Raw genomic sequence first — 25860 nt, 5'->3', positions numbered from 1 at the left:
GTCACAGAAAACATACACAGGGCTATCTTCAATGGGAATTCCATTCCACTGCTCATAAAGTATGAGCTACTCTACTTTTTTCATTTTACCCATATTTTTCATGAACCTGACTAAAATTGAGTAGTGAACCTGGTAAATACCACTCCTGGGGGGTGTTTCACAAAGATCCCAAGTCAAACTTAATTTTAAGTTGGACTCACACATTATGGAGAGCCATTTGTAGCCTCAAAATAAAATATATTCAAAAGCATGAATTCAAGTATTTTAGACATTTCATAAATTCCACATCAAGAACATAAACTTTCCTTGATAATAGAAAATATGTATGATTTGAATTAACATTTTTTGCCTTTTAAAATAACGTTTACAAATATTTTCTTAGATGCTAAAGGCTTTCCATAATTGTTAAGTCCAACTTAGGATCTTTGTGAAACACCCCCCTTGAAATTCACTTTAGTTCATCCTGGGTTTCTTAATCTTAGGTGTAGCCATTGGGCTCTTCTCAAAGTAAAATGAGCTGAACAGTCCCGTGTTGGTCTTCGATAGACCGCATGCATCTTGGCTCATGAGCTCCTGCGTGTTGCAGCTGTGTTGCTCGGAGTTGTTGCTGTCTGTGTTGCTGCCACCTGTTGCGGCCTCGGCTGCCTCCAGCATGTCCATGTCCTCCTGGGAGAACTGGTCATCTTCTTCAAAGAAAGATTGCTCAAAGAATGACAGGATGCTCTTCTGCTTAGGATCCTGAGAGAAAATTATAGACGAGATGAACATTCATAACCCTGTTTGTGAAAGCTTAATATGGCATACGAGAGAAGTTGTTGAACCATTTGGCTCCAAAGCTGCTGTTTTGGGTCTGACAACAAGACAAGATGAATATTTGAAACTACAGTAAAACCTTCATTGGTTGGTTGGTTATTTTACCTGACTGCTAAGAAAGCATAAATGCCGGTAAGTAAGCAACCAGACGGCCGACGGCTTTAGGCCCTCTCTGAGGGACCTGGTAATGAGGATTAATGCCTTACCAAAGGGCACTAGCGCATCGCCTTGGTTTCGAACCCGGGTCACCGGATTACGAGACCACTGCTCTACCGACTGAGCTATCGCGCCTCCTTATAAACACATTATTTTTTCCCTGATCAGTGTTTCTCATTGAAACCAATACTAACGTAACCTGTAGTTAAAGACAACCTGCTTATAAAGACCGCAATAGAATGCGTGTATAAGGTTTAACACACATTTCAACGGGATTTTGGTGAAGTTTCACTTATGACAGTTTTTTGACGGCTTGGTGGTTCCCGTATTGAGTCTATGTGTATGAAGAAAAGTCTGTAGTCGATGGATTAACATAATTTACATCTCATCTAAATTGATCATGTAGGAAATGTTTACCTTTAATTCTGTGGTATCGGCCTCCCCAAAGTCATCTTTGGACAGACCAGCTTTGCTCAGGATGGACAGTTTCTTCTGAATCAGAGGCCTGTAGGAAAGCAATACAACATAAAAGTTACACAAAACAGGGGAAAAAACAGTATCTGGATAAGATATTCAATTCTTTTTGACATTAAAACATTTATTGCAAAGTGGGGTCTTTTTTAAACGTAAAAACATACATCTACATGCTCTGCACAATACATCTTGATAGATCTTGAGTGCAGCCCAGAGGCAACATTGATTTAACATGTTGACTTCTGAGTTCTCTGATCTCCATAGGCTTAATAAAGGGATAACCCAGTTTCAGTAAGCAGAGGGTTAAGAGGGAGTCAAGAGACCAATTGGCCACTGTGACATTCACATGGATGTATTTATCAAAACTTTGCAAATATCATAACTTTCTTCCACTTCAAACATATTCCTTCAAATTGTCACCTACTTGTTTCTCTTGTACTTCTGCTTTCACAAATTTCAATTCCTTACAAAGGTTGGAATGCCTTCAGTACGGCATACATACATGTATGGCTTCCCAACGATTACTCTGCTACATTTACCAATTCCTAACTTCAACCCTGGACTAATCACTACACCTAATCCCAGCCCAACAATGCCCAATGACAACACTAACCCTAACCATTTATCTTAAATGAAACAGAGCTCAGAGCACATGTCACCAAGGCAAATGATTTTTGACTGAATTTACAATAATTAAATAGGTTTTAATAATTGTGTACTTGACATACCATATGTAGTCATCTGCAGTCTGCTTGGCAATGAGGTAACGAACGGTCACTGATTCTTGCTGACCGATACGATGGACTCGGTCTTCGGCCTGAACCAAGATTCCGGGATTCCAGAAGAGTTCCGCGAAGAGAACAGTGGATGCTGCAGTGAGGGTGATCCCTGCGTTACAAGCCGTGATGGAGAGGACTGCTACCTGGTAGGAATCATTGGTCTGGAACTTCTCTACCAGCTCATTACGCATGTAAGATGAAGTGTTGCCATCTATCCGGATGATCTTGATTTTCTGTTCAGGAAAAAAGAGCAATGAAGATATTATAACATTTTCTGCTGCCTCATACAAAAGAAAATCATCATCATCATCCTATCATCATCATCATCATCATCATCATCATTATCACCATCATCATCATCACCACCATGATTGTTATCACCATCAGCATTATTATCATCATTATGACCAGCTTTATCTTCATCATTATCATCATCAACATCATCATCATCATCATCATCATCATCATCATCATCATCATCATCATCAACATCAACATCATCATCATCATCATCATCATCATCATAATCATCATAATCATCATAATCATCATCATCATCATCATCATAGAAGGAACAGTTACAGGTATTAAAGCTACATGCAATATTCAATATGAATGCATGATTTTTCCTCAAGAGTTGTACTTGTGATCACAGGGCTCAAGGTTCATAGCCAATGAATCTTACCTTTTTGAGAAGTGCTTCAGCCAGCGCATCCATGACCTTCTGATGATGAGCAAAGACAAGGAACTTATGTCCGCACTCTGCCAAGTCAATCACATACTCCCTGCACAGAAAAGAAATGGGTACAAGAAGTAAGACTTCAAAAGTTTTGAAGAACCATTCACGGAATTTAGAACAAGGTATCTGCTGAGAGAAGGGCATTAACGCTTTACACAAAAATGATGAGGTAACGCATTTCTGGTTTATAATCTTACTTCAATGCAGGTATCTTGGCCAGTCCTGTTTCACTGAAATACTTGAGTAATGTTCCCTGTGTATCAGATTTCTTCTTCTCCATATCCTTTGCCGCACATTTGAGTGACTGGTTACCTGTCTTTACAGAGCTCGGATCCATTATAACCTGTAAGCAGATTAAAATGGAATGAAACAATATTGACTTTTAATGGGATCAATTAATACCTACAAACAGATATTATTGCAATGAAACAATAATTCTGTTTTCTGTTTGATTGAAAAATCAAGAGTCATTGGGTGGTATTCTCATAAGTTAAGCCGGGACTAAGTCCAGACTAAACAAGAATTTTAGTTCACACTTCTATGGAATGCTAGGTTTCATCTTCCTCCTTCAATATTCATGACAAAGATAATCTACCAAAAACTTTTTTGAAATTCAGTTCATACTCATATTATGTTTTTCTTCCCATTTAATTGCAAAATTAATTTTTTGAACACTTTTCATTGAAGGATTAAAATAATCTTTACAGGGTAAATTAGTTTGCAACAGGCACTCCATAGAAGTATGAACTAACTAAGTACGCGCTAACTTAGTACGCGCTACCGGAATACCACCCATTGAATCAACACCGTGAAGGGAGAGAGGGAGGGAGAAAAAGAGAAAGTGAGGAAGGAATGACAGCATGAAAATGGGAGAGAGATATAAAGAGGTGGGAGAGAGGAAGGAAAGTAGAGAGAGGGGAGGATAAAGAGGGAGAGTGAAGGATGATGAGTGGAAGAGAAGAGAAAAGGAGAAAGAAGGACGTAGTTAGATGAACATGGGAGAGGAGGGAATGAGGCAGAGGCAGAAAAGAAGGATGTGAAGAAAGAAAAAGAGAGAGATGGGAAGGAAGGAAGAAAGGAAGGAAGAAGAGAGGGGGAGGGGCAATGGAGGGTGGATGATATACAAGACAGGTGTGAGTGATACATTGAGAGAGATTAAATGATCAGGGAATACAGGCATGTAACAGACTGAAAGGGTACACACTTACCACTTGTCTAACTTTGGATGGTAATTGTCCAAGGACATCTTTCTTGAGTCTCCTGATCATCACTTTCTCTTCTAGGAGTAGATGAAGCTCATTCAGGTTTGATGAGCCAGAGTAGTCCCATCCAAATTGAGTCTTCAAATTAAAATGAAAAAAAAATCAATCCTGATGTGCACCGTGTGTAGAAACTAGTTCATTAAATATTGATCAATAAAATTGAAGATTTACATGTAATTGCGGCTTGTTCACCATTTTCTAATTTTACGTTCAAAGCTAGAATTTCTAATACAAATAGACCAGTTTACTAACATATTCAAATGTGTGGATGTTTCTTTCCCGGCAATCTAGTGATGAGTTATTCTATTAACCGGTTGTTCATGACTGAACTACCTTACTTGGAATCCAGTTTGCATATAATACTTGTTGCTACATATATGTCAGGCAAACCTCAGGCAAGCTTTCTGATTGTCAAGAACAAGCGTCGTTTAAAAAGTATAAGCCTGTTTATTACAGTACAGCTTGTTCAGTATTTTACAAATAAACTATGGATTCCCTTAGACTGCCCACTACCAGATTCATGGGAGTAATGGCAGCGGAAAAAGATGCTGCCTTGAAAAAAACAAAAATTGAAATCCTAGACCTTTTAAGAATATTTGCTGCATATTGTTATAAATGGTCTTACGAAAGTTTAATATGAAAGTTTTAAATGAAAGTCTAATACTTTGCATTAGCAGGAATAATTCCCAATACATCAAAATGTTAGGAATGCATTTATTTATCTTTTTTTTTTTTTTGGGGGGGGGATGGGGCTATTTCAGCAAAATAGGAAGCAAAAGTTTTTCCAACACCCTATGTACCCTAAGCATCTCTGAAACTTATGAAGAAATCAAGGTAATAGTTTGGATGAGAGCTGGTCATACCTGTTTGGCGTCGCAGTATCGAAGAGAGAAATCATGGAACGACGGGAAGAGTCTTGGGTTGACGACGCTGATCTGCTGGAAGAGTTCTGAAGGTCTTGAGAGGGCTGGTGTACCAGAGAGAAGAATCACTCTGGAGGCTGCCTGCATGAGTAGAGACAAAAGAAAAAATAAAATTCAAGAAAAATGGCAGTTCTCCAGACAGTGAAATTATTACAGTCAAACCTGCTTTAGTGACCACCTGTATAGAAAGACCATGTGTCTACTAAGACCACCTTTTTTGTTTCCCTTGAAAATGGTTTCTCATTGAAACATGTACTAAAGGAACTTTTATTTAAAGACCACCTGCCCGTAAAGACCACTTTTCTTGTCTCCCCTGGGTGGTCTTTATAGACAGGTTACACTGTACAATTATAATAAATAAAACATTAATGACAGCTTTGCCAAAATACATTTACCAATTCTAAAGGGCGCTCAAGGTACCTTACTAGTTCTACTGTTACCCGAGCTTTAGTAAAGCTGCCCTCAGACACTGAATGTATTCAGGGGTTTACTTCTTATCAGGTACCCAATTAATATGCGTGGGTTGAGACTTGAGAGTGGCAAATTTAGATTAATGTCTTGCCAAAGAAGATAAGTTCAATGTTTGGGATTTGAACCACAATATTTGATTCACAGTCCAGGGACTAGTACAATAGACCACGAAACTTCTGTTTGTGGTTTACCTATTGGCAAATTGTTCGCAATTTGAAATGAAATAACCTTGAAAGAACTAACCTTTAACAAAGGTAGTGCTGCCTTGGTTCTTGCTGTCTTGTAGCTCTTCAGAAAATGAGACTCATCCTGGACAAAAAGGGGAAAATGAAAGAAAAGATTAACATATCACGTCTGTTCATATTCACCAATGAATTCCTTTTAGCATTTAAAGGTTCATTATCAATATGACAAATGCATTCACCATGCCAATGTAACTGCACATCTGCAGAATGAACACTTCAAGTACTGGGTACCACAGGCTAGCAAGAACTTTCTTGTAAGTTACATCAATGTAATATTGAAAACAATGTCAACTGCTTCAAGATGCAAGATGCTGCCATGTTAGACTGAACAAAAGTCCTAACTCTCGTAACAATCGTCCATAATTTTATGTTTCCGAGTTCCCAAAATACATTGCATCAATAATGCTGATTTCAGGTCTGGCCTTCAGCATTGCTTCGATTGCTATGTGTGTGTATTATACAGTTTTCCTAATATCTATCAATCATATATGATTACATTTTTTTTCCTTTCTCACTATGTTTGGGTCAACCTCATTAATGGTCTTTTAAAGTTAACTTATTGTTGAATGCTGTTATACGTTTTGTCATAAAAATCAAAACATATCTTCTCATTACACAGTTGTCTATGTATTAGTTGGCACAAAAGAAAAGATTACTATTGTTATTACCTACCATAATGATGACCTTGAAACCTGAAGCCTGCAAAGCTTTGGTTTTCCTGGCCATGAGGTCATAGCTGATGACGTTGACCAGCCCACAGGAAACACTTTCCCTTCCGGAGGTCACCACGTTGACCTCATACTCCTCCAGGGATGGAATCCACTTCAAGAATGACTGAGACAAAAGAAATTATATAATAATTTTGGTAATGATATCTTCTTGTATAATGCATATCACATTATGATATACATGTAACTTCTCTTTAACCCCCACCTTTCATCAGCTATCTCGAGGAGTGGATCTTAACTTTTGACAAAACAGGGGGCAAAACCCTGAAAAAAATTCTTACAAGTAAAGAAAAGAAAAGAAAAGAAAAGAAAAAAAAACAACAATTCCCTCCCTCCCAGCATTTTCTGGGTAACTTCTGCCAAAGTGTTTTGGTCTCAAAGTTTAAAGTGGAGGGTTGGGGTGGAAGCTAGGGCATAAAAACACTATAGGAAGGCATAATTTAATTTGTGTACTGAGAGTATGAAGGGAAGGAGAGGGGGAGGGGTCATGGGCTGGTTATGCCCCCATCCATATTAAATCGCCTATAGATGCCTACCTCTGCCCATGAGAAGCGCATTGATGAAGGACTAACAACCAGGATGGGCCATTCTGTTCTGTAATAGCATGCTACACAGATGGCTTGTATTGTCTTTCCCAATCCCATGTCATCTGCTATCAGGGCTCTCCCGCCTCGATGGATTGCAAAGCTGGGTAAAGAAAAGAAGATATGTGTATAAACTACTGAGAATGAAGACTGCAGATTTTGCCATCATTTAGAAATTGTATCACAGATAGTTCAAGATCACTTTGAATGACCAAATATTTCTACTTAAATTGTAGCAAATGTAAGTGTTTTTAAAATTAATTATTTATTTATTTATTACTATTTTCCCAAATTTGCTTTTGGAGATCATTTCTTGAGTGATTAGCCAGTTGACTATATGTATCTTGAAAATAAGGCTGTTTTTGCAGACAGCAAAGTTATATGCATGGTTTCTCACAAACAAAAGGGCTAAGGTGAGCTTAAAATTTTAACTGTCTAGTAGAAAGCCAAGTCATTTTGTAACGTCGCTAAATTCAAATAGGCTGATGATTATTTTGTTTGTATTTTCTCTGTTCTTACCTGAACCCTAATCATCACAACCCCTCAAAACCCAAAATGACATCAGGTAAACAAACGAGTCCTTGGGCAAGCTTTGTCTCAACCCAACTAAGGTCTGCTTAAGGTACTTACTGGCTAGTATGTTAAGCATACTGAATCGGACAGTGTTTCCCTCTCCCGCTGCTCCATTCCCCACCCCCGTGGAGTTTGCTGTTTAATTCATTTACTTACTCAACCCCTTTCTTCTGGAACGGCATTAGACCTTGTGCAAGCTTGGTATCGACCCCGCTCAGGTCAGCTTCAGGTACCTCTAGGGTAGTGTGCTTTCCACTCCGCTGGCTACGGAACGCCAAGCATACTGAGTTGGGTAGCGGTTTCAGTACAACTTCACTCTTCAATACTTGAACTGCCTTCACTGTATAGAGGATGAAACGAACGAATAGGAAATAGCTATTAAAGATACTATGTCCCTTTTGCAGCCAACATCAAATTCTGTAGAACTTTGCAGGAATTATGAATATGTCATGTATGTCCTGTGAAATTTAAATTTAATATTGAAAATTATGCAAGGAAACCTGTTTACTTGCTAGACTTCACTGCCAGACACTATTGAGTGACTGACTGGCTTTTTTCTTCATTGGTAATTAACATACATAAAAATGAGCTGTAAAGGGTACATGAGCATTTGTCTACATCAACTACCCACTTCTTGTAATGGCCAAAATTAAACTGATTGAATCTTTGCGCAGCATAAAACATATGACCATTCGGTACAATGGTCTGAAAATCAGACTATTACTTACTGGCTCTATAGCTCTTAAGTCAATTTGACAACTAATAGTCGTTATTTTCCCACTTACAGACATTTACAAGCCGCCCTTTTTTTAGGAAAGTTCTAAATTAGTATTATCTTTCAAATGTCGTTGGAATTTAACCTTTTCATTTTTGGGGCCTGCAAATGGGACATGGTACCTTTAAAGGTATTATTTTGCACATGAGGAGATATGGTACGAAATCAGTCCAAAATCAGGGATTTAGGGTGGTTTTACCCTATGAAAAGAGCCTCAGTTTTTGTTTACATGCTGTGCAACAAGAAGCCTGAAAAAGCCTGAAATGGAATGGAATCAAACATGAAAACTGACATCTTTGCTATGAGCAAGGGAAATAGAAATAACCCCCCCCAAAAAAAAAGTAACATGGTGTAGTCTCAAAAGTGACTATTTGGGTAAACTTGCGAAACACAGGGGGAAAAAAAAGAAAATAAGAGAAGTGGTCAATACTTTATATAACATTAGAATATGAAAATGCAAACTGGTAAGCCAAAAAACATTTTAGTAAATGCTACTCAAAATGATACACAAGTCCACCTCCGGCTTTTAAACCTTAGAGGGGATTTCCTCTGTTCAAGATAATGAATAAATCATTAATTACTTACCGAGTTCATCGTAGTGGCTTAATGAAAAGGACCACTTCTTTGTATTGACATCTGTGATTAAAGAATAAAAATAGAGATTTAAAAAAAAAGACAGGAACAGAAAATTTAATAATTCAATCAGGGCTCCATACTAACTTTTTAGAATAATAATAATATAATAATCTTTTGAAGTCCACTCCAAATTTTATTAAACTGAAACGGAAATTCTTTATGTCCAATTGATCGTGAGCCCGGCAGCCACTAAGCAGCACCAGATCGACGTTGCTCTATCCCTTATTGTTGAACGCCAAACAAGGTAGCAGCAACTCCCATCTTTTAACGTCTTTTGGTCTGACGCGGCCGGGGTTCGAACCCACGACCCACGAAGAGGTTACGGATTGAACTGTTTAGAGAATGCATGAGCCCTGTGTAAACATTGTGGACTTACAATTTTATTTGAGTGACCCTGTGTCCCAGGCACCTGCAAGTGTCAAACTCTGATTAAATGAAAAAGCAATCTTGGCACCTTTTACACTAAATTTGCAATATTCAATGAGAGTTAAATAGAATGTGACTTTCAGCAAGACTTTGTCACTTTGATATAATCACGATTCTAAATCCTTACTATGTATTCACAAAAGTTTTTATGGACTACTATTATTCCAAATGACTTCTACAGATAGTTCCTTTCCTATCTCTCTTGCATGACCAAGTCCTTGACTCTATCTTCAAACATAGGACTTTTCATTTCTCAATGTCATGTCATTACACAAGTTGTAAAACTATTTGTTATGATTTCAAACAGTAATTTGAAGAAGTTTATAAGCAATATTTCATAAAACTTTGAAGACTTATGCTGGACAATATCATAACGGACTAATGTTCATGATGATTAGAGCTATCTAATCAATATTTTTCATTAAATTTAAATGCAAAAGAGGAGGCTTTATTTTTGTTGTACACGACCAAGTCCAGACACAACCCGCTGTCATACTCACCATAACTTTTACTTGGTATAGATTTGAAGATCTCAATCAGCTTGGCATGATATCCCACGTCCGCCACAAATCGAGATCTGGAAACCAAGATACAGTGTCCTGTGATACTTACGCCATTCGATAAAGAACCTGTTATAGATACCAGATGAAAAAGAAGGCATTTAATTCAGGAAATTTTAAAATGTATTTAATTTGTCATCTGCTGAGAGCCTGTCAGGTATCTTACTGTGGAAACAATACCCCTGGAGCTGATTTTCAGTAGATGGTGTCATAATTTTCCAATAGATAGTCTTCATCAATTGGTTTTCCTGTAGGCTATTGATGCGTTTCAGCTCAAGATTTGAAGTATGATTTGATGACGGGTTTGACTATATTTTGCTGACACTGCTCTTTAATTTTTAACAAGTTGGCATAGGGATGAATATCGTATCCGCTGTAGCAGAACTAAATCTAAACAATTTTGGCAAATTTATTTTCTTTATATTCCTTTTATATTATTTGCATGCCTATGACAGGTCACCATTCTGTCCGAAGCCATCTGTTTACTTTTAATTCACTTTGGTTTATCAATTTCGCATTTGCACTTGATCTGTGAGGCCAGGGAAAATGAGATTTCAGTAGTGTTTGATGATGATCAGAATCATGGATATAACTTACCTCCTGGTTTCAACACATTGTTTGATCCCCAGCTCTGAGTACTACCACTACCACGACCACCACCTCTACTCGCACCACTACCACCACCCTTGCTCCACAGAATGTTATTGTTTTGTCTTTGTGGTGACTGTTTGGAGACACCGCCTGGTCTGCTACTGTTACTGCTATTGCTGTAAAACTGAGTTATTGTCTTTTGAGTTGCCCCTGTGGCAGCCACTGGTTGTTGCACCTGGTAGGGTTGTAGGGGTTGTTTCTGTTGATATGCTGGTGGGCTCTTTGGAATACTCATTGCACCAGATTGGATGCAAGCACTATTTGCTGTTGCACTTGTTGATGATTGTCCAAAGTTGCCTGGTTTTGATGTTACGCATGATGGTCGCCACAACTTGTTGCTCGCTGTTGCTGGTTTGGGTGAGAAAGCCGTTCCTTGTTGATTTGCCCTTTGAGCCCGTTTTTCCAACGCTTTCCTTTTGTTCTCATCTATCCTTCGTTTCTGTTCCTCTGTCAACCCTCCAGTTGCCGCCATTTTGTTTACCGGTCTTCTAACTGTATGGATAAGTAATACAAACATGAATTGTATGGTATCTTTTATATGAATAAAGTACAAATCTAAATCCCCTATCTCTATCATCATAGCTATGCCAAATTCTCATGTTTATTTGAACTCTCAATAACAGTTTTTGAATTGATTCGTACTATAAAAACAGTACATCAAATTGCAAATTCAATTTCATTCACTCTCTCCTGTCCTAGAATAAAAGTTTCAACAGTTATTTACTTAATTTACTCATTACTAAAATACAACACATAAAAAATGAAATAAATAAGCAATAGACCTACCATTTTTATTTACCCCCCAGGGGCCTGTTCCTACAAACCGTCATAAGTCTAACTGCTTGACTATCCCATTGAAACGCGTGTTAGTTCTATAACACACGTTTCAATGGGATAGTCAAGAAGTTAGACTTATAGGTTTCTAGGAACGGGGCCCTGCAAAATAAAATAAAAATAAATGAGTGACACCTGTTCTTCCATCCAGTAACAGACTCCAGCTTTATCTCTGCTTTACACAAGCAAAATGAATTTTTAAGGCAGGGTTTCACAGCCACTTATCAAAATAAAGTATCACTGTCAGTGATTTTTATAAATTTTAATGAGTGGAGAAATGTCACATAAATTATTAAAATTGCAGATGTTGACATTCGTTTATATACATGGTGTACATTCAGGTTTAAAATACTGCAATAAATCGAGTCTAGTAAGGGCAAGACTTCTTGACTTAAGTCAATCAATCGCATAAAATTTGAAATACCTTTGTCTTTGAAACTTTTTTGATAATTGACAGAGAAACAAATCATCAAATGATCAAAATGTCATCAAATCCTCACTAAATAATATGATTCTATTCTGTTATTTGAAGATGATTACCATGCACACAAATACTTACACTTCTGAGATGTAATGAACAAGTTGAATATAAAAGAACTTAAACTGACAATGACTGACGACTGTCAAAAACTCCCAGATATTGTCCACTCCACAACCACAATAATTCTGTCAGTGTCACTCATTCAATTCGCTGTAGAAAAAGCTCGACACTTGTCTTTAGCTGCAGCTGCACTGATTCAAATCACAACCACGTTATTACTTCAATATGTTAGGTCATCAACAATTTTGTTTACAACTTCATTTAAACCGTCTTACCAAGTGTACTGGCTGTTTGAACTGGAATTCTGCCAAAAACCAACGATGAAGAGATGACAAGATCAAGACGTACTCGAGAGTCGAGAGTCTTACACTTGAAACTCGCTCTCACATGATGGACCAACCACGTGCCGTGTTCTTTCAAACTTTTGCGATGATACTTTGCCGTAAGCCAATCAAATTTCAGGTTGCATTGTATCAAGTATTGTAGCAGAAGTGTCAAGCAGAGCATATTGTTGAATTTTTAGAGTTAAAAAGGTTCGTAAACTCTGTTTTTTATCTCAGAGATATCAAATATAATTACTTTAAAACAAGTTTTGACTTTTTGTATAGTTTTATATACATCTCTGCATTCTATTGTTTGTTACGTTTGTTTTTATTGATGTTATTTGTTGAGGGTGAATTTCAGGATGCACCATACATAGACATTCGTGTAAGTTAGCATTAAACGCAGCAGTTCGGCAGTTGCATAGCGCGCAGCGCGTCGCCAGACAGGTACCTGGCACTGGCAACAGCCTGGGTCGGCCGCCTCTCGCACGCCGACGAAGCCGGTGGGATATAGTCGTGACCACTCATCATAGAAACATTATTATAGTACTTGTGTGTAGGATTTTATTTAAAAAAAAAACACCCTGGGTCCCTGGCCCTGTATTGATTCTCAAAATTTCAAAACATTCAGTTCAGTGCCAATGTAAAAAAATCACCAGAAATCTCTAAAAATCAACACAACAATAGATCGGTGTGAGTGTAGTTCTGTATCAATTTTTTTAGCAGTTTCATATCCATTATTAGCGTCACTACGCTATAGCTTTGCAACTCCAACTGAAGCTATCAGTCCAACATTATGCCAACTTTTCGTATAGTTTATGGTATTGTGCATGCGCGTAATACCATAAACCATACAAGAAGTTTGCAAAATTTTGGACTGATGGCTTCAGTTTGAGGTCCAGAGCTATCCGGAGAGCTATAGCGTAAAGAGGGTACTGAGCGACGACGTCGACATTGCAGCCCTAAACGGGTTTCCTGATTTCGGATGTGATCCAAATTCAGGTGGAAAATGGAATATATGATTATGATTAAAATTAGTAAAAAATTGGGCTAAAATTCCTTTGCTAAGAATGGATATTGAACTGCTAAAAAAATGGATCTAGATCTAGAGTCTACTAGACTTCTCAATCTAGAGTTTTCAGTTTAGTGACAATTGATGACACCTTAATTAATTTAATAGCAGTAAAATACAATCAATTCAACTCAATGATTTTGGAAAGGATACTTAAAAAAAAAAATCAATCACAAAACTATCAACCTGGTAAAAAAAAAAAAAATTTTTACTTTAATTTTAGTGCAAAGCGAAAAAATGTTGATTTTAAATTGAAAAAACAAAATGTTGAAGAATTTGTTGAACTAGGTCTACAATGAATTTTATTTATTTTCTACAGCATGCCTACTAAAAGAAGAATAGCCAAGCCTGGGAAGGGAGCATCTGATATTCCAGATAGCAGCAGGACCCCCTCAGCCTCTGGCGATGCTCCTGTGCCTAGACAAACTGTTTCTACATCACCCCAGAGGGGGACTACCAGTAGAATGAAGACCGTTCTGGGATTTGATTTCTCGGATGTTAGTTCCTGGAGCTCCCTGGTGAAGCTCATAAATTCTCCAAGGGACCCTGCCTCCATGGGAGTATGGAGAATGCTGTTTGGTGAGATATTATCAGTTCTGTCTGGACAGATACTGAACACTTGCCTACCTGTCTTGGAAGTACTAACAATGCTTTTGTCTTTCTACCTTTCTTTCTTTCTTTCTTATTTTGTCTTCTTTTTTCTTCTTCTTATTTCCTCCTTTTTTTTTGGACACTGAAATAAGTTTCAGATTAATAGTTTTACTTAAATTTATAAAGCTGAAAATGTTATGTTTCATTTGGTTCTTAGAAAGGACTTTAGAGAACATTTTGTCACTTCAAGTAAGGGAGTTAATTAAACCTAAAACAGCAGTACTTATAAGATAAGTAAAGAAAAATACATGACTACAGCTGACAATTGCCTGTACAATTATGAAACAAATTCTTCATGTTATGAAAACATTCAAATTTTAAAGTTCATTAGTCAGCTTTACCTATATTTATATTAATTTTTGATGTCCTATTTCAGGATTGAAAAGTAAGACACCCATATTGTGAAAACTGCTTTTTAATATTTACTTAAATTACTTTTACTGGTCACACTACCTGTACATCAAAATACCTTTGCTTGATAACAATTCTTTTTTTATCTCCTTTAGGCTTCATTATGATTATAGACATCCCTCAGGAACGAGGGATGGCGTATGCCGACTATCGCTGGGGAGATGCTAATGAATGCCGCTTTCCGCTCTTTAATGGCCTCACACCGCTACCCGTAGATTGGATGTATCTGGTTTACTTGGTTATGTATTTAGGTAATGATCAGGAGTAGTAATGATAGTGATTTACGTTTCTTGGTAGTTAGGACATATCAAATTATATTTTTTGGGTATACTTGTTATCAGAGAAGAGAAGTGGAGAAAGAAACAAGAAACATAGAAGAACACAAGAGAGAAGAAAGAGGAAAGGTGAGAAGCATTAAGAGGTGAGGAAAAGGAAAAATGACGGGAGGATATTCAGTAAAAGAACAAGGTGATGAAACTAGGATTAAATTAACGAAGATTAGAAATTGAATTGAATGATACTAAGTAGAGAGAGAAAAAAATGTGGAAAAATATAAACTTAATGAATGTGTATCTAATTCCTTATTATCATTTTATTTATTGTATTTTTTCATGTAAGAAATCTTGGGAGGGGGAGGGGGTATAAACTTCTAAGGATAAACATATCATTCAGTGTTTTGTTAATTTCAAACTACATTATCATTTATTTTTGACAAACAGGTGCAGTTGGTATATTTCTGGGAGCTTTTTATCGCCTCAGCTGCCTTCTCTTCTGTATCCCATACTGGTATATCTTCTTCTTGGACAAGACAACTTGGAATAATCATTCCTACCTTTATGGTCTCATCAGTTTACAACTCATATTTATGGACGGGAACCGCTTCTGGTGAGTTTAAGGGGATTGGTTACTAAACAAATTACGAACTAAAAATGTTCTCTGTTGATTAAGTTCCATTTTTCTAGGCATTTTGTGTCATATACCTTAGTGGAATACATTTCATGTAGTTTTTTTAATCATGTTTAGTATCATACCAGTTTATCCGACATTTGATACATACTGTACAGAGTAATAGAGTATACCGGTACTGGTTTACTAATTCCATCCATGCTTCGTAAACAAAAATTGTTCATGGTGACTTGAGAGCTTGTTTTAGCTTTACCCTCCATATTAGTAACTAGTGTTTGCAAAGTGCATCAAAGCTTTCCTGTACAGTGTACTTTGAAAAGAGTGTGTTACTTTAGTGCAAATATAGAGCTGGATACTGTGTATCATTCCATCTTTTTTAATGATCGCATGGCTTGATGAACAAATGATGCACTTGTGAAATGTTTTTGTGTTCTTTCGACTTTCACAGGTCTGTGGATGGATGGCTGAATCCCAAGATTAGAAATGCCAATGTTCCTCTGTGGAATATTGCTATCATTCGCCTCCAGGTAAAGAATAAATCACTAAACACTATTAAAGATGATAGCTTTGTCTAGTAAATGAAATTCAGTATTATCTCCTTGAAAGAATCACATACGTTCAAGTAGATACAACTCTGACTTGTTGTGGCATCACATTATTACCCTAAAGAATCCATAGCAGAAGGTGCCATGAAATTGGAATAGTAATTAGTATCGCCAGCATTACAGCAATTTGCTACTTCAGACACCATTGTCTGTCGTTAGCAGTGGCTCTAATGTATTGTAATTATATGTATCAACCACAATGAGTGTTGAATACCTCAGTGATATGTATTCTTGTTGTAAGTATTTTGATCATAACTGTTTTTCCATATTCTGATGATTCTTACTTTCTCATCTTTCCACTTGTATACAACCTAGATCTTTGTTGTGTATTTCTACGCTGGTCTAAAGAAATTGGATGCTGACTGGATTGGAGGCTACTCCATGGAATATTTGTCAAAGCATTGGATATTTGAACCTTTCAGGTATGTCAGGCATGTAATGAAAATGGTGTATATCCATGATGATCAAAATAAGGAATTGCATTATAGGTATATAAAAAAAGGAATTACAGGATACAGGATGTGGGAGGGGGGGGGGGGTGGTGTGCATTGTGAAAAATAAAGTGATAAAAACAGCCTCGGCTTCATAGGGGAGGGGGCAATGAACACATTCTGAAAACTTAATAGATGTATTTTATGTATACATGTATTTTATCCTTGCCAATAATGTCTATGCCATAAATAAAGTCCATGTCAAATAAGTATGTGTATGACGATTAATTATATGTTCATTTGTTATGTCTTTTTTTTTAAATATATAAATTACCTTGCAAGTTTTATTTCTGTTGCAATGTGATTTAATGTTATTTTAACCTAGATAGGGGCCAAACAAGCACAAGTTTTAGAGGTCCTGGCCCATCATGTTTTTATGTATTTAATGATTTGTCCTTAACTTTTTTTAATATTTTGACAGGTTATTGCTGACGGATGAACAGATTGATTACTTTATGGTTCACCTAGGCGGTCTGTTCCTGGATCTTTCAGCTGGCTTCCTGCTCTTCTTTGATTCTACTCGTCTGTTTGGAACTTTCTTCTGCTCTTCCTTCCACATTATGAACTCTCAAATCTTCAGCATAGGTCAGTATCTACCATATATTAGTTAGAAACTCAGGCCCAAATTCACAAAGGAGGTTTACATTTAACCCATGGTTTAAACCTTAATTTACATAACCCATGGTTTAAAAATTAACGCAAAATAAGCGTACCTTACCTTGCGCGCGTCTAATATTGGACCTCTTGACTGTGTTGCGCTTATTTTGCGCTAATTTTAAACCATGGGTTAAATGTAAATTAAGGTTTAAACCATAGGTTAAATTTAAACCTCCTTTGTGAATTTGGGCCTAAATGATGTGAGATTCGCATGTTTCCTCACAGAGAGATACTTTTCCAACCTGTTCAAATTATTTAAATGGATGGCAGCAAAATAGGGGGAACTTAGATTGAGCTTGCACTATTATTCTCTCATTTTCATTTCTCACTTTATTCCATAAAAGTTCTTTCATTACGTTGTATTTTTCGTAATTATTCTGACTTATGCTTGTACAGTCAAACCTGCTTTAGTGACCACCTGTCTACAAAGACCACATTTTTTGTTTCTCTTGGAAATGGTTTCTCATTACTATTTCTCATTGTACTAAAGAAACCTGTACATAAAGGCCACTTGCTTATAAAGACCACTTTCCTTGTCTCCCTTGGGTAGTCTTTCTAGACAGGCTTCACTGTACTATCAATCTATGGCGTGTGGCTTGTCAATGTTCATAAACTGTTTTTATGGATGCAATGCCATGCATATTCAAATTATTAATGTTCAGGTATGATAACTGAAGTCATTTCCTCATATACAGTATTTGTATTATTGTTCTTCGTTTATTCTTACAGGAATGTTTCCCTATGCCATGCTTGCATCCACAACCGTCTTCTTTTCTGCTTCCTGGCCCAGAACATTCTGCAGCATACTCCCTAGCTGCCTGAAAAATAACATCCCATCCGTTAGCTTCTCTAATACCGTCCAGCCAAGTGCAAAATGCATCTATGCTCCCAGCAAAGAAAACAAAAAGGTACTGATTCAAATGTAGTTTAGTTCAACAGTTTGTTTGTTCTGAATACTTCCCGAGTGATATGTCTCAACAAGTCTCAAAGAAAAGGAAAAAAAAGTTTTAAATTCACATTCTCAACTACAAATAATTTTGAAATAAACATATCAAATGCATAGGGCAAAAATAGTTTTACTGTGTGAATCAAGAAGGAAAAAAAGTGCTTTGTGTTGTCAAGAAAGATCTTCAACCAGACATCGTCTTGGTATAGGGTTTATCTGTTGCAAAGCATTATGCGACAGTCAATAAAACCGTAACCCTATTTCCAAACCCGTTGGGCTGTCACCATCTTATAGTGCTGTACAAGGTGAAAAGTAATAGGAAGAATATAGTTGAGCAAACTGTTATGCAAACCCATTTTCACATGCCAGACTCTGTTTTCCCTCTGCAGTGTTTGGATACTTTCATCAAATACACTTTCCACTGCATTTTGTAATGAATCTTTCTTTATTCATCACTCGATTTCGTTTTGTTCAACAGAAATCTGATGCTTTCAGCAGTAAGAAGGCTAAGAACACCACGGCAACCTGGGGACATCATACTGCTGTAATAGGATTCATACTCTATGTATCCATCCAACTCTTCCTGCCTTATTCACATTTCATTACAAAGGTAACATGCAAAGAAAGATATTTTTCAATTATTTTTTCATTTTTATTCTACTAGCAATACTTGGCTCGATCAATACTTTATTATTTTGTTATGCTAAGCAAAGCTGTACAAATATCTCCTTAAACAATTGGTATGCGGTGGAGTCTGTCCTCTGTACCTGTCAGAATTGTTTTTAGATTCATATAAATATTTTGATTTTCTGTTTGCTTGTTCAGCAATCAAAGTGCAAAATGTAATGTACTGCTAAAGATCACAAATCTTACTGTGTTTGTTATTGTCTAAAACATGAGTTTATAGTGTTCTTTTTATGCCATTCATTTATAATCGTTGAATAACATTGCTAAATAGGAATTTTTTGTATGTCAGATCGCCTTATATCTTTGTAGTGCTGCTAAAAGCTGAGTTTTTATGAGTGCTTTTTAAAACCAAGAACAAGCATATTTTAGGAGTAGCTATTTTTAATCATTTTACCATTTGATGAAATCCATCTACAGGGGTACAACAACTGGACCAATGGTCTGTATGGCTACTCATGGGATATGATGATACATTCATGGCATACTCAACATGTCAAAGTCAAGTATATCGATGGAAAGACTGGTGCAGAAGGCTACTTGTCACCAGATGTAAGTATGATAATAGAATAGAGGTATAGACCAGTTCTGGTCATGCGATTGCATTGTGAAAGAAAAGTTGGAATCGAACAGAAAGGGTTGATCATCTAGCATATAAGTATTGGTGTGTACTGCAAGGTTCTGGAATCATCAAAATGATAAGAAATTTGGTCGAGTCTTGGTAAAGTTACAAGCACTGTACATAGAAAGATGTATATTGTAATTTACCAAATATATCAATAAGTAGGCGGTTTCCCTGCAAAATTGTTATCATCACGTATTAGTCAAAACATATTCTTTCACATGATTGGTAATAAGAGCTTCCATTTCATTTTTTGAGAGGGGGCAAAGAGTGGGGAAAAAACAGATGATGATGACAATAATGATATATTGACAGAAAGGCTGGTGCAGAAGCTTACTTGTCACCAGGAATGAGAATGAAATATCCATCTTTGGGATGATGTCAATAAAAAAATGAAAATATATAAATAGAAAGACTGGTGGAGAAGGCTAGTTGTCACCAGATACGAAGTTCATTTTTTAGGGGAAATGTCAGTACATAGGTAGATCTGTAGAATGGGCATACAGAGGTGCCAACCAGTACGATTTAATCGTATTTAATACGATAATAAGAGTGGAATACGATAATACGATATCGCCTTTTAAAAATATGATTTTTCACCAAAAAACAAACACACAATTTTTTTTTTTTTTTTTTTTTTTTTTTTTTTTTGTGTGTATATATTTTTTAAATATTCTTTTTATACCCATAAAAACCACGAAATCGCATAGAAACATGTACAAGTAAGCCCCAACAACCCCAACAAAAACTTTGATTTACAATTTTCTTTTCATTTCATTTCATTTCATTTCATTTCCATTTCAAAATTTTAAAATTTTAATGAAAGAGCAAACATTTTAATTGACCATACGTACCAGTATCACATTTTTCTGAAATTTGACTGGCCCGGCCAACATGTACAATTGAGTAAGTTTTAAAAAAACCAATTACAGCAAAAATATGGTCTTAACGGTATGCATTTGCGCTGCGTTACGACATCAATATGTTTTTAATAGGTGAAAGGAAGGCCGGTTGAAAAATACTAATTTTGATGGTAAAATACTAATTTTAGAGGTGCTGAGTACTAATTTGTACTTCCAAAGGTTGGCAGCTCTGGGCATATCAATGGCAATATTTTTATGTGACATTGCTACTTTACAGTGCATGTTATTTTGCACATATGATGAAAAAGAATGATTAAAAATCATCTTTAATCTCTTAATAGAACTCAACCGTCTCTAAACCTTCCTTTCATGTTGTGTGAATGTGTAGTACTGGACTGAGAGCAATCGATGGGCGAGCCACAGTGACATGACCAAGCAGTATGCCACCTGCATAGGGCATCATCTAGAGGAGATGGTTCTATCTGAACCTCAGCTTTACATGGATGTCTGGAAGTCTATGAATGGTCGTTTCCAGCAACGGTAAACAATTATAAAGAACTTACAGACATAGAATGAGTAATATTAAGTCTCCATGTACTTTTTTTTGTTGTGTTTGATGAAAGCAAGGATAAAGAATGCCTGCCATATTATTATTTGTTTACTTCCTTTTAAAAAATCTCATTTTGATGCAATATTTATTGAACACCATTTGATGGGCATGCCCTTTTTAATGCTCCCTAAATGAAACTCAGACAGACATAGGTACTTCAGGAAGCCCCTAGTACCATTTATCATCATTCATAGGACCAGAGAAAAGATTTGGAGGACAATTATTGTCAGTGAATAAAAGTGAAGAATTTTTTTTTTTTGATATGACAACCAAGGATATTTAGTTAAAAATTAAGTAGGCTTAGAAATTAATTTATCCCCCTCCTTTCTCTCCCCTATAGAATGTTTAACCCAACAGTGGATCTCATAAGGGCAGAGTGGTCCCCCTTTAGTGCCACGCCCTGGTTGATGCCCCTCTTGACGGAGCTCTCTGATTGGAGGACTAAACTCAATGAGATTGAAGACCAGCTTGATGACGAACTGGATATCACCTTTGTGGCTGATTTTCCTGGTATGGCGAAATTGAAAAATGATTACAGGTTTAGTTGTGGGGACGGCGGTGGTGTTGTTAGTGGTGGTGGTGGTGATCTTGGTGATGGTGATGGTGGTTATGGTGGTGGTGTTGGTAGTGGAGATGGTGGTGGTGGTAGTTGTGGTGGTGGTGGTGATGGTGGTGATGATGGTGGTGGTGGTGGTGTTGATGGTGATGAAGATGATGGTGGTAGTTGAGATGATGTGATGGCAGTGTAGTAGTAGTAGTAGTAGTAGTAGTAGTACAAGGCTATTTCATGGCTCCACTTTGACTGAGGTAATGATATAGTAGTGCTAGGAACATCATGACAGACGTGAGTGCTACATAAGACACCTGTTATTTTTTATTATTATTGTTGTTTTTGTTTTGATCAGGAATGTACCTTGAGAACTACATCAGTATTGATCTTGGGAACACAACCATCCAGGTTCTGAGTGGTAAAATCATGGTGGAGTTGATTGAAAGAAAACGAAACATCACTCTTGAAATTGGAGACAGGATACAGGTGAGACTTATAATGATGATGATGATGATGATGATGAAGAAGATGGTGGTGGTGATGATGATGATAATGATGGTGATGATGATGATGATGATGATGATGGTGATGATGATGATGATGATGATGATGATGATGATGATCTGCCTCTGCTGGACATTCATTTTGCATAATTGGCACATTTTTGTTTTGTGTTTTTGTCTGGATCATAAATTTGTAGGTCTTTGTGATAGTGTGTTGACATAGGCCTGCCTAAAAGAGGGGGGGGGGGGGGGGATGCAACTCTGAAATTATCTCTGAGAAGTGAAAACAGTTACCACATCATTTTCCAGTTCAAAACTTTGAATGGGGCGAGGATGGGGGGGGGGGCACTTAGTTGTGAGTGCTTGAAAACATCAGTCCTGTTGCCACTGCTTAGTGTGACCCCAATTGAAAACAGGCTAGAACATGTGGTGACATTTCTGCCAAGCCATAGCACGTTTTTAAAAGGGATTCCCCTCTCCTAACTCTTGTATTCTTGAAAACTCATTTGAAAGAATTGGAGATTTAGGCATCCCCCAAACTAACTTGCAGAAAAAATTGTATTCTTTTTGCTGCAGTTGCCAGCAGGGGCCTTTCACAACGTGCACACAGTGTCTGACACACCGTCTTGCTACATGTACGTGTTTGTCAATACCACTGAGCAAGCTATCATACAGGAAGCCACAGAGTTCCTCAACGCTCATCAAGCGGATGCCAAAGAAGGTGATACAGCCGAACCCACAAGCATCGATCCTAAGATTTTTGAAGGTAGGATGATCTCTTTGATTTCTGGTGTTCTTATATTTAATGGTCATTATTCATAAAGAAGCACACTACTGGTAACATTAGAGTAGGTTTGAAATCTGACTACAGTGAAACCTGCATAGAAAGGGTGAAAAGTGGTCTTTATGTACAGGTTCCTTTAGTTCAGGTTTCAATGAGAAACCATAACATTTTTGAAGGTACGATGATCTCTTTGATTTCTGGTGTTATTATATTCATTGGTCAGTATTCATGAAAAGCACGCTACTGCTAACATTAGTGAAGGTTTGAAATCTGACTACAGCAGAACCTGCATAGAAAGGGTGAAAAGTGGTCTTTATGTACAGGTTCCTTTAGTACAGGTTTCAATGGGAAACCATAACATTTTATAAGGTACGGTGATCTCGTTGATTTCTGGTGTTATTATATTTAATGGTCATTATTCATAAAATGTACGCTACTGCTAACATTAGTGAAGGTTTGAAATCTGACTACAGTGAAACCTGCATAGTAAGAGGAGAAATGAAAAGTGGTATTTACAGGCAGGTGGTCTTTTCTGTACAGGTTTCAATGAGAAACCATATTCAAGAGAAAATAAAAAATGTGGTCTTTCTTTACAGGTGGTTGCTAAAACTGATTTTACTGTACATTTATAAAGGCCTGAATTCACAAAAGATTTGTAAATGAAAGCCATTATCTAAACCAGGGTTGATGTTCACTGTTGACAATAAAAACAAAGCATATGATATTGAATAGTGTATTCATGCACTGTTCATTAGACATGACGCCATGCATATACCATACTGATGGAGGTTTAAATCATACTTTAAGATAAACTTGTTAGGAAATTCCAGCTAAGGTGGGTAATTGTTATAGTTCTTGAGAGTTACATAAAGTCCACTAATTATTCTTTGACTGTTAACAATCCTCTGACACCTCTCTCTCTCTCTCTCTCTCTCTCTCACACGTTTTCTCTAATAGGATTGAATATGTCACATGCAGTCAAAGTACGTATCTTGGAGGGACTCAGCACCAAGTTTGAGAGGAATGAGCAATCAAGTAGAAGCATCGCTGAAAAGGCTCAAATATTTTGGGAAAAGAAGAAACTAGTATTTCACAGAACGTGAGTTAAATTATTTTTTCAGCATTATTCTGTTCTGAATAAGCACTATTTACCTAGACATAGATAAACCTCATGCGATGTCCCTGTGGTTGCTGCAGTGCCAGTAGAATAGGACTGTGGAGCTCAATGCACAAAAGCACTGAAGGGTTTTATCATGTCATCATCGTGATGATAAACCTGTGATTGAATGGATGGATGGATGGGTGGGTGTTTGGGTGGGTGGGTGGAAGGATGGATGGAAAGATGGATGGAAGGATGGATGGATTGATCGATCAGTGGATGAGTGGATTGATGGATGATTGAATGATGGATGAATGAATGAACAAATAAATGGATTAAGGGATGGATGAATGAAGGAATGGGTGAATGAATGGGTGAATGAATGAATGAATAATCTTTATCACAATCTTTCTCTTCATTTAACAGGATCGTAAAGACCGCCCAAGCTTTGAATCATATCTTCCTTGGAGGAGAGTCTGTTGTTCTACCGGTTCGTAATGATGATCAAGACACCACAGCAGACAATGCACCCACTCATCAAGATCATGGGGAACTTTGACAACTGAAATCAAAGACCAGGGGGGTGTTTCACAAAGACTAAGATCTGCTTTAAGTTGGACTTAAATATGGCAGGCCGTTCATGCCACTGTTTGCTCTCATCATTTACTGGCATTGGTCTCTGAAGGGACTCACAAGTCATGGTCACAAATCTACAGAATTTAATTTTGTTGATAATTCATTATTGAATGAAAAAATATTATCTAAAGATCATAATGGTGAGAGAAAACAGTGGCATGAACACCCTACCGTAGTTAAATCCAACTTAACGTTGATCTTAGTCTTTGAAAAACACCTCCCTGACAATTGCTTTGGTGACATAATGTTTACTCACAGAACTTCATGAACTGAGAGAATTTCCTCATTGTAGCGGAACCTTGTTGTATCCATGCTCGTTGTTATTTGTATCGAGCGTACCCTGTAGTACAATCTGATTTCACATAAATAGCAGTCAGCAATTTTGATGAAAACATTAAGAATTTTCACATTGTTGAAACTCGCAAGATCGTTGATCAATTAACATAAATGTAGGCTGAGTCATTTTTAGAGATGTGTAGTATTTTCCTCATTTCATCCTTTTTCATTTCTCAATTTCATTTGATGCAATCCAATTCATCTTTTTAAATCCTGAATAATTTTACAAAATGTTACAGAACATTGTTTATAGTCAATGCATTGGAACTCCAAGCTCTATGTAGGACATGGGCAATTCTCTCGCATTCAAATGGTTTGGATATGGGTTTCTTAGATATGTGCTGAGCATTATGCAACTAGTGATTACATAAATCATGAGAAGTCGAATGTAGTGCTCCATGTAATATATGTGTGCTTTATTTGTCCATTCTTTTTTTAAATAAATTTAAATCTAACTTTTGAAGACATAAACATTCCAAACAACTCTGACGGAAATTGTGAGGCTGAGCAAAGTAAACAAATACTGGTATTTATTATTTCTTGCCTTCACACTGTACACTAAAGACTGAAGATATATTATCAACAGTATATTTTGTTTTCTTCATTTCATCTATTTCATTTCATTTATTTGGTTTTATTTATTTACAAGAGTACAATCATCAGGGAACATTTATTACCATCCCTTGAAAAGGAATTCATGGAATTGTCTGACAATCGGATCCTCTAGTTACTTGTATGAATGAGTTTAAACATGTTATAAGAAAATGAATTAAGCTAGCTCAACTCAAGATTTCTGCGACTCAGTACTTGATAATCGCTTGTGTTTTGTGAATTCAATCAAGTTTGTTTTATGTTGCAGTCAATATTTTTAGGTGTAAATATTTTTTCCATGTACAAACTGTTCTTTGTGTTCCTTTGATATTTGTTCCTTGCAATGAACA

The 25860-nt window shown here is 36.8% G+C and overlaps 2 protein-coding genes across 2 annotated transcripts; one reads left to right on the top strand and one right to left on the bottom strand.

The window, feature by feature from the left end:
- Positions 1–354: 354 nt before the first annotated feature.
- LOC576458 (SWI/SNF-related matrix-associated actin-dependent regulator of chromatin subfamily A-like protein 1) lies at positions 355–12683 on the bottom strand. The gene is made up of 15 exons (XM_030990054.1): positions 12446–12683; positions 10742–11287; positions 10085–10213; positions 9108–9158; positions 7904–8087; positions 7127–7277; positions 6535–6696; positions 5861–5926; positions 5087–5227; positions 4170–4301; positions 3159–3304; positions 2908–3007; positions 2172–2455; positions 1387–1474; positions 355–738 (listed from the first exon to the last, which is right to left on the bottom strand). The coding sequence occupies exons 1-15, from the start codon at positions 12675–12677 to the stop codon at positions 454–456; spliced, it is 2697 nt and encodes an 898-aa protein (XP_030845914.1). The 5' UTR covers positions 12678–12683; the 3' UTR covers positions 355–453.
- LOC764318 (vitamin K-dependent gamma-carboxylase) lies at positions 12611–24585 on the top strand. The gene is made up of 16 exons (XM_030990055.1): positions 12611–12703; positions 13885–14144; positions 14723–14878; positions 15347–15512; positions 15982–16060; positions 16454–16560; positions 17051–17214; positions 18016–18194; positions 18711–18842; positions 19337–19468; positions 20790–20941; positions 21352–21521; positions 21917–22047; positions 22641–22830; positions 23806–23947; positions 24374–24585. The coding sequence occupies exons 2-16, from the start codon at positions 13886–13888 to the stop codon at positions 24504–24506; spliced, it is 2292 nt and encodes a 763-aa protein (XP_030845915.1). The 5' UTR covers positions 12611–12703; position 13885; the 3' UTR covers positions 24507–24585.
- Positions 24586–25860: the final 1275 nt, after the last annotated feature.

The sequence above is a fragment of the Strongylocentrotus purpuratus genome, unplaced genomic scaffold (assembly GCF_000002235.5).
Source record: "Strongylocentrotus purpuratus isolate Spur 01 unplaced genomic scaffold, Spur_5.0 spur5_scaffold_19, whole genome shotgun sequence".
NCBI classification, from domain to species: Eukaryota; Metazoa; Echinodermata; class Echinoidea; order Camarodonta; family Strongylocentrotidae; genus Strongylocentrotus; species Strongylocentrotus purpuratus.
Note: the sequence above shows the minus strand (reverse complement) of the source record. Positions and strands in the feature narration are given on the sequence as shown.